This window comes from Psittacula echo, assembly GCF_963264785.1.
Source record: "Psittacula echo genome assembly, chromosome: 4".
Classification (NCBI taxonomy): domain Eukaryota; kingdom Metazoa; phylum Chordata; class Aves; order Psittaciformes; family Psittacidae; genus Psittacula; species Psittacula echo.
The window spans coordinates 185,825-205,602 of NC_137738.1; the positions used below are offsets into that span (position 1 = coordinate 185,825).

The following is a 19,778-nucleotide window of genomic DNA, read 5'->3' on the forward strand; positions in this document are numbered from 1 at the left end:
TTTCTACAATGGAATTTTTCTAACTTACCATTCAAGAAAAGATTTTCAAATTCTTATTTGCCCATTTATTATTAACACAGTCATAAAAAAACCTCAACACATAAACCCATCCCAGTATTTACCCAAAGAGAAGTCACATCTTACCTCTTTCTCCAGGTATGACAGCACAGATTCGGTCTCATTCAGAAGTGCAACACTGCATTTTCCCCTACACAAATGTAAGGAAAGACTCTTAGCTTTTTACAAAGTTCCATTTTTTATGAGGTCAAGAAGTTATTTCCAAGAAAATACTTACAACTATTACGTTAATTCTTTTACAGAATATAAAATGAACATTGCGATACTTTCGAGGTACCAAAATTAACATCAAAGCAACCAAACGAATGAAACCATGCCCTCAAATACACAGGAATTCTATAAAACTGGGAAATAGTTTGAGAAAGAGAGAAGCAATAAAGGGACAAGAGGTACTACAGCAAACAATAAATACATATACAATTACTAATGCTCGGCTGAATGAAGCATCACCTCCGAGTGCCTCACCCCCAGTAAATTCAGTGCCTAATCTGAAAACAACCCAAAATAGAAACAATGGCAGGTTTTGCCAATGGCCCGTAAAATACTGTTCTTTTTTAAACTGAATCATGGAATTCTACCCATTTCTCCTATGGCCACATTAAAATGCTAACTACCACATTTCTATGCAGGCTGCCAGTCAAAACCTTCCTGTTATTCAGCAGGGGTATAGATCTCCCCATGTATAACACCATTAGATAATAAGACAACGGGGCTTGGACCACATTGCCCCCACCCTTCTTCATCCCTTTCTCCCCCAGCGCTCCTTTGGCCTCAAACTCCTCTGCCTCTACCTTCTCTGCAAAAAACCAGCAGAATTATTGTTAATAAACGGGATTCTAAAGAAAACCACATTGAGGCAGCCCTTGTGCTGAGCTGCAACAACAGGACCATGAGCAGCAGGTCAGGGAAGTGATCCTGCCCCTCTACTCTGCTCTGGTGAGACCCCACTTGCAGCACTGTGTGCAGTGCTGGTGTTCTCAGCATAAGGACATGGAGCTGTTGGAGCAAGTCTAGAGGAGGCCACAAGGATGATCAGGGCTGCAGCACCTCCCCCCCACACACAGGCTGAGAACATTGGGGCTGTACAGCCTGGAGAAGAGAAGCTGCGTGGAGACCTCAGAGCAGCTTCCAGTGTCTGAAGGGGGCTACAAGGATGCTGGAGAGGGACTCTTCATCAGGGACTGCAGCGACAGGACAAGGGGTGATGGGTTCAAACTGAACCAGGGCAAGCTGTCACAAAAAATAACCAGACTAAGGTAAAAACTACAAGGAATTACTCAGCTTTCGTGAAATGAGATACGAAACCTTTCTCTTATCTGATTCTCTGATTTACGCTATATTCTTCCACCAAGCAGCATTCTTAAGTGGTACCAACACGGTGAATTTCTAGCAAGCAGCACCAGAAGGTCTCGCTAATGTTAAGTTATACACCTGGGTTAGATCCTTATCTCAAGCTAAAAATTCAGAAAAACTCTTTGTACTTCCTGCAAAATTAGGCAGAATTTCCTTTGTATGAATGGCGAGGGAAAGCCTCAGACACCTCAGAAATATACAAATAACTGCAAACAGAAGGAAGTTAGCTTCTGTGCCTTCACTTAAAACTCAATTCTGACGAGACTAAAGCGTCCCTTCAGAATCCTTTCTGCTCTTAGATGTACTTAATTATAATTATATATAATTATATTATAATATATATAATATTAATTATAATATAATTATATTTAAATATAATTTAAACTGGGCACAAATAAGAAATTGTTATTCCACTGAGCTGACAACAATGCCAACAAAACTTGTTATTAAATCAGGCTGCAATAAAAACTAATTTCAAGGTCAGAAGATACTGAGATGGCAGAGTTATTGAATGCCGCCTTTGTCTCAGTCTACTCTGCCGGAGGCAGTCCTGAAGAGCACTGTACTCCTGAGACCTCAGATGAAGTCAGGTCACTGGAGCAGTTTGCCTTAGTCCATGAGGAATGGGTTAGGGACCAGTTGAGCAATCTGGACATCCATAAATCCATGGGTCCAGATGGGATGCACCCGCGGGTGCTGAGGGAACTGGCGGAAGTCATTGCTAGACCACTCTCCATCATCTTTACCAAGTCTTGGGAAACGGGAGAGGTGCCTGAGGACTGGAGGAAAGCAAATGTCACTCCAGTCTTCAAAAAGGGCAAGAAGGAGGACCCGGGTAACTATAGACCGGTCAGCCTCACCTCCATCCCTGGGAAAGTGATGGAACACCTTATCCTTGATGCCATCTTAAGGCATGTCAAGGATAAGAGGGTTATGAGGGGCAGTCAACATGGCTTTACCAAGGGGAAGTCATGCTTGACCAACCTCCTAGCCTTTTATGAGGAAATAACATTGTGGATGGATGATGGCAGAGCGGTGGATGTGGTCTACCTTGACTTCTGCAAAGCATTTGACACAGTCTCCCACAGCATCCTCATAGCTAAATTGAGGAAGTGTGGCCTGGATGATCAGGTAGTGAGGTGGACTGCAAACTGGCTGAAGGACAGAAGCCAGAGAGTTGTAGTCTATGGGGCGGAGTCCAGTTGGAGGCCTGTATCTAGTGGAGTGCCTCAAGGGTCAGTACTGGGACCAGTATTATTTAATATATTCATCAATGATTTAGATGAGGGAATTGAGTGTACTGTCAGCAAGTTTGCTGATGACACTAAGCTGGGAGGAGTGGCTGACACGCCAGAAGGTTGTGCTGCCATCCAGCGGGACCTGGACAGGCTGGAGAGTTGGGCAGGGAGAAACTTGATGAAATATAACAAGGGAAAGTGCAGAGTCCTGCATCTGGGCAGGAACAACCCCAGGTTCCAGTATAGGTTGGGGAACGACCTGTTAGAGAGTAGTGCAGGGGAGAGGGACCTGGGAGTCCTAGTGGATGGCAGGATGACCATGAGCCAACACTGTGCCCTTGTGGCCAAGAAGGCCAATGGCATCCTGGGGTGTATTAGAAGGGGGGTGGTCAGGAGGTCGAGAGAGGTCCTCCTTCCCCTCTACTCGGCCCTGGTGAGACCGCATCTGGAATATTGTGTCCAGTTCTGGGCCCCTCAGTTCAAGAAGGACAGGGAACTGCTGGAGAGAGTCCAGCGCAGGGCGACAAAGATGATTAAGGGAGTGGAGCATCTCCCTTATGAGGAAAGGCTGAGGGAGCTGGGTCTCTATAGTTTGGAGAAGAGGAGACTGCGGGGGGACCTTATTAGTGTATATAAATATATAAAGGGGGAGTGTCATGAGGATGGAGCCAGGCTCTTCTCAATGGCTAACAATGATAAGACAAGGAGTAATGGGTATAAACTGGAACACAAGAGGTTCCACTTAAACTTGAGAAGAAACTTCTTCTCAGTGAGGGTGACAGAACACTGGAACAGGCTGCCCAGGGAGGTTGTGGAGTCTCCTTCTCTGGAGACATTCAAAACCCGCCTGGACACATTCCTGTGTAACCTTATCTAGGTGTTCCTGCTCTGGCAGGGGGATTGGACTAGATGATCTTTTGAGGTCCCTTCCAATCTCTAACATACTGTGATACTGTGATACTGTGATACTGTGGTCTTGCAATAAAAGGAGACAACAACTCGCCTATATATGTGCTGAAGGTGTTACCTGCCTCTATCATATCAAGCACTCAGTATTCAACTGCTTCCCCTATCCTAGGAACCAGAGCTACAATTCCTAACTGTGCTCTTTTCTTTAAAGCATTAACCATATGAAAGCTGTTTGCACATGTTACACCTTAGAATCCCAGACTGGTTTGGGTTGGAAATGATCTTAAAGCTCCTCCAGCTCCAACTCCTGCCACGGGCAGGGACACCTTCCACTAGAGCAGCTTGCTCCAAGCCCCTGTGTCCAACCTGGCCTTGAACACTGCCAGGGATGGGGCAGCCACAGCTTCTCTGGGCACCCTGTGCCAGCGCCTCAGCACCCTCACAGGGAAGAGCTTCTGCCTTAGATCAAACCTGAACTTGCCCTGTTTCAATTTGAACCCATCACCCCTTGTCCTGTCAACTACAGTCCCTGATGAAGAGTCCTTCTCATCTGTTAGAAGCCCCTGTCTGCTTGTAAATTGTTTTAGATATTTCAGGTGTCTCCACCAGCAGTTGACAATTCCTGACCCTTTACCCCCATCAGCTAAAGGATGCCTAACATCCCATTTTTTGCACACCTACAACCTACTTCCATAACTCAGGCAATCCCTTCTGTTAGAAAATAGAAATGAGACTCTCATGCTTTCCACAGAAACGCTCTAAAATACTACCTTGGTAAAAATGCCTTCATGATTTTGTAGAAAAGGATTTAACAGCCCTAGCAGAAAGCCAGAACCACACAGTCCCAAAACCAAACCACTAACCATCACAGTCGATGCCCCCTTATCTGGTTTGGGGAGGTACTTTTCAGAAGGTTTTGTGTTGGCATGCGTTTGGGGTTTGGTTTGGGGTTTTCTGTTGGTTTGGTTTTCTTGGGTTTTGTTTTTGGGTTTGTTTTTTTTTTACTGTGGAACAAAGAAAAGGAGAATAAAAAGAAGGAACTAGAAAATAACCAGCAGCTTTGTGAAACACTTGCAGATAAAAGACTATCTTGGGCAATTCAATAAGGAGGAAAGGAAAAATAACACACTATATGGAATGTCAGTGAGGGAGAGTCCTGAAGGAGAGGCTTCAAAAACTATAAGCAGATAGGTCCTGAGAGGCCTTGAAAACTGAAGACCAAAAAGCACATTTGAGTGAAACCCAATGCAGGAATGGAAACACACGTGGGAACAGAATTCAGCCAAGGCCACAGCAGCGATCAATATTTACAACAGAGAAGTACAACACTCCCCTTACCAACCTGTTCCAGCCTAGACACAAGATGATGATAACCAGCACAAGAATGTAATACATCTGAGAACAGTGGTACCAAGGCTATTACACATGACAACTTTATGAGAAGATTTCAATATAGCCTGGTTAAGCAACATAAAGCAAAGCACCAAAGTCTCCAGAAGGTACGCTTCATGTGTATCTGGGGGAAAAAACCCCAACCCAAACCAAGGCAAAAAACCCCAAATCAAACAAGCAAACAAACAGTGCAAACACCCCCCAGACATCCTGGTTGCAATGTCTGGGTCATTACCCTCTAATAAGTTTCTTATTTAAAATAAATGGAAAGAGGAGTTTCACATTTGACCAAAATATCACAATCCAATGCAAACGCTTACCTTTGAAAACTACCAAGATGAATCAAAATCAACAGCAACTGCTTTGATCACTTGAAGTCCTTGCTTGTTTTGGCACAGCCCCTACTTTTAAGCCAGTGGAAAGCTCTGCAATTCCTGTTCTGCTATCCTTGGAGGCTGCTCATTCATGTTCTCACCAGATGAGTAGGACAGCCCACAAGATACAAATCTGATTTTAATAGGGTCTCTTGGGACAGCAGGTATGCAAACAAAAGGAACAAACCACTCAGTGCCTGTTCACCACGAGAAACCACAGGAGTGGAAAAGGCAACCCCATGGGTATGGTATCGTGCCAGGGAAGTTTCCTATGGGAATGTAGCTGCGGTGTGGGTGAGACTGATGCAGTACAAGAACTCTCAGAACTCACTGCTCTCGGTTCCCACCTTGTCAATGAAACTTGATCTGAATTGGTCATTCAGATACAAGTTGAAGAAAGAAAATAATATACTCAGGCATGGCTCCACACAGACTTTGAAATCCTACTGTTACCAGTTACTGATGACCCTCCTTGTTGGACAATTCTGTACACATACAAACTGTCACTCACTGATCTTCATCAAGAAACGCTGGCCTCTGAGTAGAGATTTGGAAAGTGTAAGTGTGAGTCACTAGCTAGAGTCTGAGAACAAAGTAACAGGAGAGAGTATTAGGAAATATTATGCTTGTGAGAAAAACCTGATTAGATTTTAACATGTGCTCTTAGTTCAGTGACAACCAGAGATTAAACTGTAACGAAGGCGTATTATGAAGAAGGGTTGAAAGGCTTTGTGCAGGAGGACTCAGGACTAACCTTTCACATGTTCCACATAAATGGAAAGAAGAGGGGAAAAAGGTACAGATACTGAGTAGAGGAGGAAAGAGCTACCTTAAATAAAAAAGGTTTTTCCCAAACTGTCTTAAATGGGAATGTGTTCTGAAGATTTGCAAATCAAACAACTACTCAGAGCCAAGTCTTGATCCCTTGCAAGCAGTCTAAATTGAAGCAATGATCACCAAACTGCAGACTCAGGACTGTGGAGTCCTGCCAATCAGATGACATTGACTCCCCAGCTATCAGAAGCAAAGCATCAACATAAATCTGCAACAGACCCCTAACTAGAGTTTAACTTTTAAAATATTCAGTTGGTACCTAGAAATGTCAGAAGAAAGAAGTGCATTGTATTGATTCGTACTTAACTGGCTTGAGTTTGGCTCTGCTCATTTAAGGAGATGTCTCAAACATGAGGGGCGAAAAAGCAACCAACATTTGATAGGTGAATACTACTGCGATCTGTGCCTCCAACAAAATGATGCCAATCTCCTGAACAGCGTAAAATTGTGTATTTGTGACCAAAAGAGAGATCAATAAATTTGGTATTACTGATTAACAGTCTTGATCAAATAGAATTAGAAACAGAATGCACAGTAAATTGATTTATGTACATCTAAATGAACCAGTAATTGCCTGGCATCCACACATACGCACAGATCACTTAGACAGCCCAGGCTTTTTATGCTGCATGTGGCTTTTAGACGTAAAAATCAGAGTTTTAATCTTAATTAAAGCTGGAGTGCTGATTTTGAGAACTCCAAATGAGTGAGAATTAAATGCAGTCTCTTGGAGCAGTCATGCACAACTGACATGGATTTTCAAGTAAATTGCATATTCTTAAGGTTCCACCTTTCATGCAGTTCTCCCGACTGATTTCGAGTCATAATCTAAACAGGACAAAACATTCCCAACGTGAGACAAACTTACACAAGGCAAAATTAAAGGAGACTTTGCCATTCAGTAACAATTTACACAGTTTCCATGGTTAAACTGCTACGCTGTTAGCAAAAGAGCCAAAACATTCAACAACTCTACCAGAAGATCCTACCTTGATAGCTGGAGAAATGTTAAGAGGTAAATGTAGGGATCTGTGAACATACACACATCTGAAACAAGCTTTAACACATTACCACTGAAAACCGCATTTACACTCGTACTGTTCCAGCCTACATTACTGACTGAATCTTGTATTCTGTAGCTGAGAAGGGTCTGCAAGAAAACACTGAGTAGAAAGAACAATGCACCGAGCGCCGCAGAGAGAGGTGAATGTGTTCTTGGTCTGGGCACAGTAAAACTACATGTTTTGATACTCAAAATAAGCATAACTACATATATACTTTCCATAAACTACTATAGGAAACTCAAGTCATTGGTATTTTTACTTTAGGGAATAATTCGTGCTAAAAAGTAAAAGGTTGCTAACTTAAAACAGCAGCAGCAATGCACATAGTGAACAAAACCACAGCAGTCTGGTTAGCAATGATTTTTCACGGCATCTTATAATCATTTAGGTTGCAGAAGACCTTTAAGATCATCTAGTCGCCCGGCTCAGAAGCAATGCACATCACTCCATGCAATGGAACTGGTGAAGTTCTGCACCATATGAAAGACTCCTGCTTTGTAATGATGTCACTAGAGGGAAATCTGTACTGATTTTCAGGTATCTGAATGACAAGTTTCCACTGATAAATACACTTTTTTTTCTTATACTGTTACTAGTACCAGCTATTGACCATATCTGAGAAAAGGATTCTGGCCTAAAGTGAATTTTCATCTTATTTCATATAAGAATTAGCTGAATGCTATTGGGAGAGTCCCCTTGCTCTAAATCAATGCAACTCAGAAAAAACCACCTTTCTTAACAATCCAAATCAGCAGGTAAGCACACGCCTATGCAAAGCAGATTCACTCCTTATCTAGTCTGATTTATACCAGAAAAATAAATCAGGCTTTTAAGGCTCAACTTAAGCTTTTAAAAAGGTAGCTAAAAGTTGTATCTCACAGATAGGCCAGGCTGGGTACCATGCTTGGGCAACATGGTCTAGTGGAAGGTGTTCCATGGCACGGGGTTGTGACTTTGATAATCTTAAGGCCCTTTCCAACCCAAACCATTCTGTGACATGTATACAGGCACACGCGAGGTATATAACACACACACCTCCCTCGTATCCCAGAAACTTCTGGTTTGCCAAGAATGCCAAAACTAGAAACCCTGAGGCAATACCACCAAATGCTACGGTGCGCGGCCTTAGAAAGTCACACTCCTTCTTGTCAGATGACCTGCCCTGTTTTGAGCTTCAGACCTCTTGGTGTGTTTTAAACGAAGGAATCCCACATTGACAAACAAAGTATTTCTCTGCACTTCAGCTGCTTGAAGTAGCAATATTGGTGACTCCTGATGAGATCAGGAAGAAGCAAGCACAACATAAATTATACCAACCCAACCCCACACAACTGCATCAACCAACTAAATCACCAACATGACAGCAAACAAACAGAACTGTGTTCAAAATACTCTTTCCCCTTCCCAAATAGCCATCACTCTTTGAAACTTGTCTCCATTCTCAAAGCTGTCTTGACTTCAGGCAAACCATCTGTATACAAGCCTCTTTTCACTTTGCATGAGTTCTTTTTGTAGTATAGGGCAGTGCAAAAGATGCACACCTGATTTTACTGACATCTGAGAATGCTTGGCTTATATCTGCTTCCCAAACACTTAAAATAACACCACCACCACAAAAACCCCACAACCCCAAGACTGAAACACAGTTATTAGCAAACAAGAACTAAGCAAAGTAATGAAATGGCAAGAGAAACCTTGAAGGATAAATTCTTCTACTCAATGCCTATGAAGTGCTACATTTAAAAGCAATCACAAATGATCTCAGAAGTTAATGCAAGCTTTCCCAGCAATCTAAACACGTTTATCACCTATTGACTCTTAAGACCTTACGAATGAAAAAGAGATTTAAAGCCCAGGTCAGATAACCCAGGCATCTCTCCAGACTGGAATTGCTTACAGGAGCCTTCCACAGGAATTCTGGGTGCAGTCACAGTGTGACAGTAACAAAGGAGTGTTCAGTGAGCCTGGCTGGCAGCATAACTGTTTCAAGAACATCTGGGGATTATAACATAACCTGACAAGCAGGCACTAAGGTAACAAAGCCTTGTCTTTGAGACCTAAACTAGTACATCAGCTTGTAGCGTTCCACATGCCACTACTCCAGCATGGTGCCGCTCGGAGCTAGGCAATTATACCTTCTTAAATGCATTTCACTGCAGGAACACTGTGTCCACAAGGCAGCACTGCCCTGTTTAACTACCACTACACTGCCTACACCTAACGAAAAGGGAAAATAAGATGAAGTCTAAAAAAATCCCTATAGTTATAACAAAAAAGCCCTTATATCTCAAGAGACTTTCATATAATATATAGCAATATAAAAGGTATGAGAATAAGGAATTAAACTGTATTTCCGTAATTCAAAAGCTAACAAATTACATCAGAATCATTCAAAACTCAACATTAGAGACCAAAGAGCTTCAGAATTAGGACTGTACATGAAAGAAACCTGACCTGCTGAAATAATTACAAGGCACCTCAACTATAAAGTAGTGGCACCAGGTGCAGAAATGAGACACAACTGTATTTGTAATTGGGAATTAGAATAAAAGTACTCTCAGTCAGAGGGGTTTTCAGGGAGGGCTGTAACTTTCTCTGCCTTTCAGTTTAAAAAGGAAGTAACAAGACTAAAGTTAGGAAGAAAGATGAAACAAAAGCAGTGAAAGTACATTATTAAAAACCAAATAAAAACAGACCGCAGCAGATAAGTTTCATTCCCTTTAATTACAAGCAGAAAGGCAACCAAACTCAGTTTCTTTCCTTGGCTGAAGTCGTTAAAGTTCAAGACCTGTAGCTGTCAAAAGCAATTAGAGACAGTTCAGCCTCCTCCATTCTCTTAACATCACTTTTAGCTTTCTTCTCATCCTTTCAAAGGAATGAGGTTTTGTATTCTTACTCTTGAGAGAACTAACCTCCATTGTCCAGTTTGTACCACTGTACCATTTAGTTTCTCCTGTAAATACAATTGTTCTCATGCAGGGGCTAAAACTGCATGTGGTAAGAGCAAAGACTCACAGAATGGAGCTACTCAGACTTCCATTGCTTGAGTATCTTCCAGGTGTTTATATAGAGATGACCGACTTAGTAGATGAGTGACAGCAGTGAATGTCATCTACCCTGAGTTTAGCGAAGCCTGTAGTGTATTCCAGTGTCCTTCAACCAGACTGGTAACATATGGACCAGGTAAATAGACTATAAGGTGGGAAAAACTAGTCTGAAAAGGTTGTAGAGAGTGGTACAAAGACCAGCTGACAGCTAGTTACAGGTGGCATCTCCCAAGTGGCAATGCTGGGGCCAACACCTTAAGATCTTTATTAACAATCTAAACAAGTTCACTGAATACACTTTCAGCAAGTCTGCAGATGATACTAAATTGCATCTGTTCACTCTTCAGGGATGACAACTGAAGAGAGAAATCCTACTGCTGTCTTCAATTACCTAATGAAAAGACATGTAACACAGATCCAGGCTCCTTTTCAGAGAAGCACAATGACAGGACACGAGGCAGAAGACAGTTAAGTTTCAACAAGGGAAATTCCAATCAGATGAAGGGGAAAAAAGTTTTCACAACGGTGGTCAAACACTGAAACAGGCAGCCAGAGAGGCCATGGAATCTCCATCCTTGGCTCTTCTGGAGTACTGATGGGAGAAAGTTGGAGTACACCACCTTGACAACATTTCCATCCTCTTTTACAGGACAAGCTAATTAATAGACGTTATGAAGCCTAGTAAGAATCACAGAATCTGAGCACTGGTAAGTTAAATAAGCAAAATAAGGAATAGTTTGTGTGTAAATAAAGTTAAGATTGTTAAAACATCATTAGACTACATAAAGCTTGCTCCAGAGTTCATCTGGTAAAGGTCCTGGTGACACACAACAGCAGAGCCCTACAGCGTTCATCTGTTCTGAAAAGCAGATGCAAGTCATCACTCTGCATCTGCATGCTACGCAGTGCTGCATGTACTACGGATTCACATGGTTTTCTGGTGTCTTTGTGAAGTATGTACTGGAGAACCACTATTGTGTTTGCTCCCAGAGCTGTGAGGTGAGGAGACATTTACAATACTTTTTCTATGTAATCTTCTCTCTGAGAGAAGAATACCTTCTTTCGATATCTAAATGTCAAAGGAAGTAAAAGGAACTCTGCAGGATTATTATCTCCAGCTATAGCTCGAGAAGCAGAGATTTGACAGTTAAATGACTTTCTCAAAGTCAGAGAAAAGCTAGCTGAATCAAGCACAGGAAACTAATGTAACAACTTCCAACTTCCAGTTTTCTGTTGGCAGTGAGAAAGAAAAGCCACACATTTGCCAACACGAGAAGAAATACATATGCACATACAAAGTGGTTTTCCTATTGGAGCGTACACACTTTTTTTGCTAGCTTCTAGTTATTTATGGTCTGGAATGGCTGAGGGGAGATGGATGTAATGAGAAAATGAAAACTCCTTTGGAATGCAATGTAAGAGCCCCTTTTACACTTGCTACACTCCTCTCTGTCGCTATGCTCTTGCTTTTCCGTCATCGCCTCCCGCCCCAACACAGTAAGAATTTCCTTGACTGTTAAATAGAGGATGACGTAAGTGCTTGCATCACTTACAGAAAGAAAATCAATAAACCCTTTCTGAGCAAGCCCCTTCCTACATTAGCATTAGAGCAACTTCAAACAATACTTGAAATGCTTTTGCAACATTTAGCCAAACTCAATCATGACTTCTTCACATGCACTGAAGTTGGGATAATTTAACGTTTAAATGCATGCAGATCTAAACTGCAGCACTGACCACTGAGTCTTTGCCTCCCTTCCAAAGCCATATGTGGTTTCCCTGCACAGACAATCAAAGATCCTCTGGCCAGACGAAGAGTAATTAAACAACTCTTCCAAAGCAGAGCAGACTGACCTTTTATACCACATTACCAACCGATGCTCTACTTGGCAAGCCAGAGCTCTGAGATTCTTGTCGCCTCCAAGGCTCAGACATGAAGCAACAGAAGGAAAAATAAATGTGCTTTCAAAGCAGCCCATGGGCCAACCTGGCACAACTTCGCTGTGATCGATCACATCCTTTGCAAGACAGAGGCTGAAATGAGCTACTGGCAGGCAACCCACCTCTATAGAACACAGAGTCAATGAGATTGACTTCATCTTACCTGATATGTGTTGCCGGAAGGGACTCATACTGGCGAGAAAGGAAGAGCTCTCTGTGCTTCAGCTGATGTTTCTGTTTATCAGTCAAATCAACCTCAACTGTAGTTTCAGACTCTTCTTCAACTTCTTCTGCAGAGAAGCAGAGCGTAGGTCGAAATTAACTCTGTGCATAACACCCCTGCAGCCATCTCACTTGACATCCCCCACCCCTTAGCAACCTCCCCTACTACTGCAATGAAAAGATGAGTTTAGCAAGGCTACAGTTTATGTAACTTGGCAGAATATTAAGTATTTTGAATTCCATACCTTCTACTTAAAACTCTTAAAAATACTCTGCTCCTCTCCTACTGTACTACGCATTGATGTCTTTCACACAGAGGGAAGAACAATCCTAACAATATTAGTCACTCTTTTTCCATCTTCTTTCACCTTGTTTCTTTCTCTGGGGGTGCCTCTTGCTTGCTGAACAGTCCTGGTTTAGACTTGCTCTTGCTGATTGGCATTGGCTCTTGGCATTACTAAAACTCTTATAGAAGTCCTGGGGAAAAGCATGCTTTCTATGAACAGAAATTACCAAACACAACTGCAGTCCAAGACTGCCAAGTCGCAATCTAAGACAACTACTGCCTTCCATACCTTAATCTTGTTAGACACTGACAACACATAGTGTATTTCCATATTTAAATAAGACCTACAATTATTTCTATTTTAAGCAAGACAGCACTATTTAATCTAGAAGATAGCACCTACAGCAGCAAATCATAAATGATATCACTTTTGACGGGTATTTTCAACTGAAAATTTTCTTTTATGGAACTAATCTGAAATTCCCGAGTATTACCTCACTTATAAAAAAATCAAGGAATATTATTCCCTTTTAGAGATTTAAAACAACAGCAAACTGGGAACGTAAACGAAGAAATAAAAGCAGGTACAAGAAAGTGCCAAACACAGAGTTAAAGAGCAATGTTCACAATGGTTGCTAACATCCCATACAATGACAGGCTCTCCAAAATGGCCTGGGATCTTCATGGCTGGAATCTTCTTTCCTAATTGGTTCTTGGGACAGGTGAAACTTCCATCTCTATTTCCTCTTGCTTCCCAGAAAGGACAAAAAGCCTCTGTGAATAATGTATGCAAAACCAGGCACGTTAGCACCTTCTCTAAGATTTGACAATTTTCTACCTGTTAAATTATCCCTCAGCTGCAAAACCAAGTGTACTTTATAAAACATAACTCCGAAATCAAACCACTAAACCTCAGCACTAGGGAGCATTGCACATAACCACGTACAACAGATCACCTCACCTGCTCTTTCAGCAGTAGCCATTTCCACAATCAACTTACAGACAGTATCTCAAAGGAAGCCTGCCCGCATCCTCATGGCAACCGCAGCTCTTTCCAAACACACTTCTTTATTACTTTCTTTCTTTTAAATCATGCCTGTGTGGGGCTCATTCCGCTTCGAATAGTTCTTTCCCCCAAAGTGATAAAACAATATACTCTGATATAACCAACTCTTCAAATCCAGTCCCAACCACCTTAAGCCTATCTTGCTGCAGTCTCCCCCACTCACCTTCCTTGTTTTGGCATGTTCTGTGGGGAGACAAAATAAGAAAAACCAAAATGAAAACAAGACTCCCCCAAGTCTCATCTGACACCCCCCAGCCTCGCACGTGGAGGTTCAAGTCAGACCACAGCTCAGTTCAGAGTTATCCTGGCATCTAGAACACTAACAGAAAATAAACCCTAAAAAAGATAAATCTCTGCAAAGGTATTAAATAAAAAGAACAGAAATTAAAGTAAAAAGCTTTATGTTCATGGTGGTTTCATGGTAGCTGGTTTGGGGCTGGTATGGTTTGGATTTGTGCTGGAAACAGCGCTGGTAATTCAGGGATGTTTCAGCTATTCCTGAGAAGCTTACACAGAGTCAAGGCCTTCTCTGCTGCGCACACCTGCACAAGGAGCTGGGAGTGAACACAGGACAGTAACCCCAACTGACCCAAGGGATGTTCCACACTCTATAGGGTCATGCTCAGCTGGGGGAAGCAGGAAGGCAGGACATTCAGAGTGATGGCGTTTGTCTATCCAGGTAAGTTACTTGTGATGGATCCCTGCTTCCCTGGAGATGGCAGAATACCTGCCTGTGATGATGGGAAGTGAGGAATGAATTCTTTGTGTTGCTTTGCTTTTGTATGTGCTACAATGCCAAGCCAAGCCAGTGACTGCTCTATTGTTTGGGGATTTTTTAAGTCAATGTACTCCTTATATTATTCTGCAGGTCCAAAGTTCTCAGCTTGCTATTTATTTCATCTCTCCTTCCTGAAAGCTAGCAAAGCAAGGTATTCTTCTGTTATAACCATCTGAAAAAGCCGACAAAAAGCTGTCTGATAGAAAGCAATTCAGGCATCCAAACACAGGTGTCTGGGAACATTTCGGATTGACATACCCAAAACATATGACTGCACATATGGCACAAAACACAGGAGAATACATGTCATTTTAAAGTGGCTGCAGGGAGCCAGAGATGGTATCGCAAAGTTTCAAATGGCTTTAGACACCTGTGCTCAAGTACCTTAAAAGCTCCCTCAGAGAAAGAATTTAAAACCCCCCAGACTTTAATCATACTTATTGTACTCATCTCACATAAGCCAAGGATCCAATAGTCCAAGAGCCTGAAGCTGAAATTAAATGTCTCCGACACAGATCTCTCAAAACACTCCAAACCTAAGCATGAAACAGTGAAACTTTTCTGTTGTATGCTTAGGAATAACACACAGATTTTACTCATGATCTGACAAGCTCAAGAGTAAGCAGAACCAACCACGGCCAGACACAGAACAGTTCCCCTCTTAACACAGTATCACCAGGTTAAGCACGCAACTTTCTTCTTCAGCACTGTAACATAAAACCAATGCTAACAGCAGGATTAGCATTTAGTAAAACCAGTATAGTTTGCCCCAGCAGTAACACAAACCTGCAGCAGGGAAGGAAACAGTGCACACCGTAAAGAAATGAGAACACTAAATCTGCTTGACAGCAAGTACAAATACAAAACCGATTTGCTTATGGCAATACAAAGAATTCTGCATCTGAACAAACCTTTGGAGAGCTGCTTTTGAACCAGGTTTTTGCACAGATCAGGCCTTAACACCTATTAGAACAAAAGTGGCGATGAACTTCCAGTACTTTTGGAGATCTCTTCACCTTTTTGACTCAGATTTGCCTCACGTGCGATGCCGCCCGAAGCGAAGCACATTGCCAGCACTCAGGATGAAAAACAAAGCAACAGCTCAGAGCCAGCAGATATTTTAACGCAGCAAAATGGTGATGCCAGACACAGGCCTCACTGCTCCGAGGGTGGAGCAAAAATAAGAGTTCAACTTAAAACTGTTCCGCCTCAGAAGCCTTAGGTATGACTATATATTTATTTACATTATAGATATTTACAAGGTATATTTCATTATGTGAAGAAAAACATCCTAGAGTGCAAACACAGGCATCTCCCAGTGCACTTGTAAAGCTTTATTTCTTACACGTGGGCTTTTTAATCAGCAATGGTAAATACTCACTCTGATCCTGAAAAGCAGAGTGATCTTGGTGATACTTTCAGTGGCAGTGTTGCAGACTTACCCTTTCCCTTTTCCCCCAATGTAAGTAAGACTTAACTGACTCGATCGAGCCATGGATACTGGGAAGAAACAGGAATCCTCACTCATTTTACATATGCACCAACACCTGTAAAAACATGAGGAATTCCCACACACACGTATAATTTGTGGATTCACTGTGAGAAAATGGTGGCATTAGTGAGCACGAGAAGGAGACAACTGTCCATGTCACCTCAACGTTTGACACAGTGGCTTTGTTTCTAGTTAAGTAAGGTGATGACTCAAGCTTGCCACTAGGAAGTACTGCTTGCTTTTACAGCTGAAATCAAAATAAACTGAGGGCAAGCCTCTAGAAACAGAATGCTCCCATCTAATAGAAAATGGCTTAAAAATAACTTCAAAAAAACACAACCACCAAATCCTGAAAGATACTTAAAAGTTTAAATGTGACTCAAGCCAGTCTATACTTAACCATCAGCTAGCAAACAAGTTAAATTCCTCTAACATATTATTCTTCTTTAACTAAGTCAAAATTACCCACCATCTGCTCCCCTTGTCTGCTGCAACAGAAAGTAAGAGAAATTAGTTTAAATACTGAAGCCTATCTTCAGGGAGGAGCAGTAAATCTTCAGTTTTAAGAGGAAGAACAAAGCTCTCCCTCTCTTGCCACCAAGCTGCTGATGTTGTTTTCACCTAGAGGTCGGCTGGATCTCAGAGCCATGGAAACAGAGTAATTTAGGGAGAAGGGACCTCAGAAGGTCTCTCGTACCAACTCCTCCCCAAAGCTGGCTCACCTGTGAGGTCAGCCCAGGTTATTCAACATTTGATTCAGCTGGGTCTTGAAAACTTCCAAGGAAAGAGGCCACGTAACGTCTCCAGCAATCCCAGCATGGTGAAAAGTCTTTTCCTTGTATCTCATCTGAATCACCTCTGTTTCAATTTACTCACTGCAGAGGCCAACTCCATCTTCTCTGTAACTTCCCCAAAGGCACTGGGAGCTGGCTTCTTCTCCAAGCAGCGCAGGCTCAATCCCACACCACAGCCTCTCCATCTCCACCCACGATGGTGGGTTTTGCTGAACTTGCTCCAATTTATGAGCAGCTTTCCTGTACTGGGGACCTAAAACTGGATGCGGTACCCAGATGTGATGTAACAAGTGCTGAATAATCAGGGAGGATCATCACTTGCCTGGATCTGCTGGCTGTGAGCCTGGTGATCCGGTTCAGGATGCTGTTGGCCAATTTCATTGCCAAGGAGCTGCTGTCTGCCAGCACCCCCAGGGCCCTTCCCCCCTCTGTCCTCAGCCTGTATCCGTGTGCCAGGGGCTCTTCCTTCCCAGGTGCAGGACTTGGCACTTTTCCCCACTTAAATACCTTCAGCCTCTCAACAGACCATTCCTCTTGCTTTCTAGGAACCCTCAAGCATATCAATGGTAATCCCCCCAGTGTGGTGTCACCTACAAACATGATGAGAGCACTCCACATTGCCCGCTCTCATCACTAATAAAGATAGGTCCTCGTGGGGCTCCGCACACAGTATGAACCCTTAACCACAACACCCTGACTCAGACCTTGCAACTAGGTTTTTACTCGCCTAGTTGTCCCTTAATCCAGATCAATTCTGCCTACGGAAAAAGCTAGTGCTGGCACAAAGGCAAGAAGCAGAAATAAGAGTTAAACTGGGAAGACATGATGGGAAAACCCAAGATTACTCTTTTCAACAGCAGCACAAACTAGCACTGAATTAGATCAAAAGAGGAATCAACTGAGGTGCATTAACTTCCTACCTCTTCAACTTAATTGCTTCCCATTCTGAATGCGTATCTCAGCTTAAATGCATCCGGTTTATGCAAGTTGAGGTGGAGCGATCTAAATCATACTATTTTTGAAGTTACAGCAGTTTAACAAAGGTTGTTAAAATATCTTTAAAATTACCTTAGATTGGTGTAAATTTCAGTTCAAATAATGCCACTAAGCCTTACTTCAGAACAGTTTCTAAGCTTTTCCCTTTCCTGTATCCCTTCTTCCCCTATGCTCTGCCCAGAAACTATATACATCATAGATATCACCAAACCTGCAGATGAAAAGCTGCAAATGCTGCACAGCAGCAAGTTTACTGCACCCATCAAAGGAAAGAAGTCTCTTTTAAGCTTATCTGGTTGTGGCAAAAAAAAAAAACCAAATCAAGTGTGCATTTGGCAGTTAGATGCTACAACACTAAGAATTATAAATATAGATTTGGGGGAGGGGGAATAAATCCATTTACTGCCAAACTGAGTACAAAAGATGAACATCAAGTCTAACCATCTGAACAACTACATTCAGACTGTGAATGAAGAGCTCTTAGGTGAGCAGTTGGCCAATTTGCTCATCTGAGTGAAGCCTCTTGCCACACGCTGTGTTGTACTAACTTAGTTGTGATATTTAAGCCCCTAATGCTGTAGTAAAGCAGTTTAATCAATTTCGTGAGCTAGACCATGCATGACTAGGCTGTCAAATTGACTGAGAAAGTGTTTACCAAAGCTGATTTAATTAGCTTTACTTACACCATGGCTGTTAGTACAATGCTCAGATGGCTGTTAGAATACATAACATCAATTCGGTATTTGCTGTTACTGTCAGGAGTAGAAATCTAAAGCACAATGTGCATGGATTATGAGTCAGCTAGACAGCATATTACCATCTGAAGTGTGAATCTGAGCAATTCTGCAGGTAGGAAAATAAAGACTCATCAGTTGTACTGACAGGGAACAAGAGTGCTTGAAATTCCTATTGGATAGCAGAGATGGTCATGTGGCCACCAAAGGGTTATCCAGTTTTCCTACACAATTACCCAGGTTATCCTCCCATGTTATCTCATCATTATCGTTCCAAAGGAGGTCACAAAACAAAGGAAGAATTATCCTGTACCACCATTAGGAACTAACACACCGCACCTACCCTCCAGTAATCAAAATTCTTTCTAAGATCATGCAAAAGGGAGTGTTTTAAGTCCTTCCAAGTAGCACATCACAATAACAACAACTCCCAGGGCAACAGTCAGTTATAATTCTCTCACGCTTAAGGTAGTCCTATAACAAAAGCATTTAACGAACACTGTCAGTTTTCATTACCAGAAAACTCCACCTTCCAAAATGTGATGGATGGGTTTTTTGGATAACTGGGTTTGGAGATTTTTGAGAGCAAGGAGCCCCTAGCTGGAAGGCAGAGAAGAATTACCTTCGTAAGCAGGATGAATCGTGTTGTGCTACATTAATACATCCTAATCAACTGTGACATGAATAAATGCAGGAGTAAGCACAATGGGTTTTTAACTTTATGCAGCACCTCAAACTAGTTGATGATAACACCACACAAGGGTCTCACAGAAGCAGGCAGCGGTGAAAGAGCTGGTCATTCGGTATCAGAAACCTAAACTAGGTTTTTCCTCTCTCATGCCCCTTACCTGGTTTCTGTCTCACCTACTCAAAGGCAAACCCTTTCAAATGAGAAAATACGCTGTTACAGGGTTTAAAATGCATTTGGTCATGTGTACACCTGTATGAAGAGCAGCAACCTGCTGCAGGATATGTGAAGCTACAGCCCTACTTTAAGCAGCTCATTAGCAAGCAGCAGACTTTAAGTTGTGCCACAAACACAGCTACTTGCAATATGATGAATATCTGCAATGTCCAATTACTGGTATCCAGCTCATCAGCTGAATTAGAAGCCAATTAGTAACTTTTCTGAAGTGCAAATACTTTGAAAGCTGTGGGAAAGCAAGCGTAAGGTTTCAGT

The 19,778-nt window shown here is 42.2% G+C and overlaps 1 protein-coding gene across 1 annotated transcript in view; it reads right to left on the reverse strand.

The window, feature by feature from the left end:
* The window catches only part of MTA3 (metastasis associated 1 family member 3), a gene marked incomplete at both ends in the record, with an annotated part of 125,407 nt that overhangs the window by 90,239 nt on the left and 15,390 nt on the right, over nucleotides 1–19,778 (reverse strand). Inside the window, 2 exons of the mRNA XM_080616891.1 lie at nucleotides 145–208; nucleotides 12,394–12,520. Coding sequence (XP_080473017.1) covers nucleotides 145–208; nucleotides 12,394–12,520 — 191 coding nt within the window. The remainder of the gene's footprint in view (nucleotides 1–144; nucleotides 209–12,393; nucleotides 12,521–19,778) is intronic.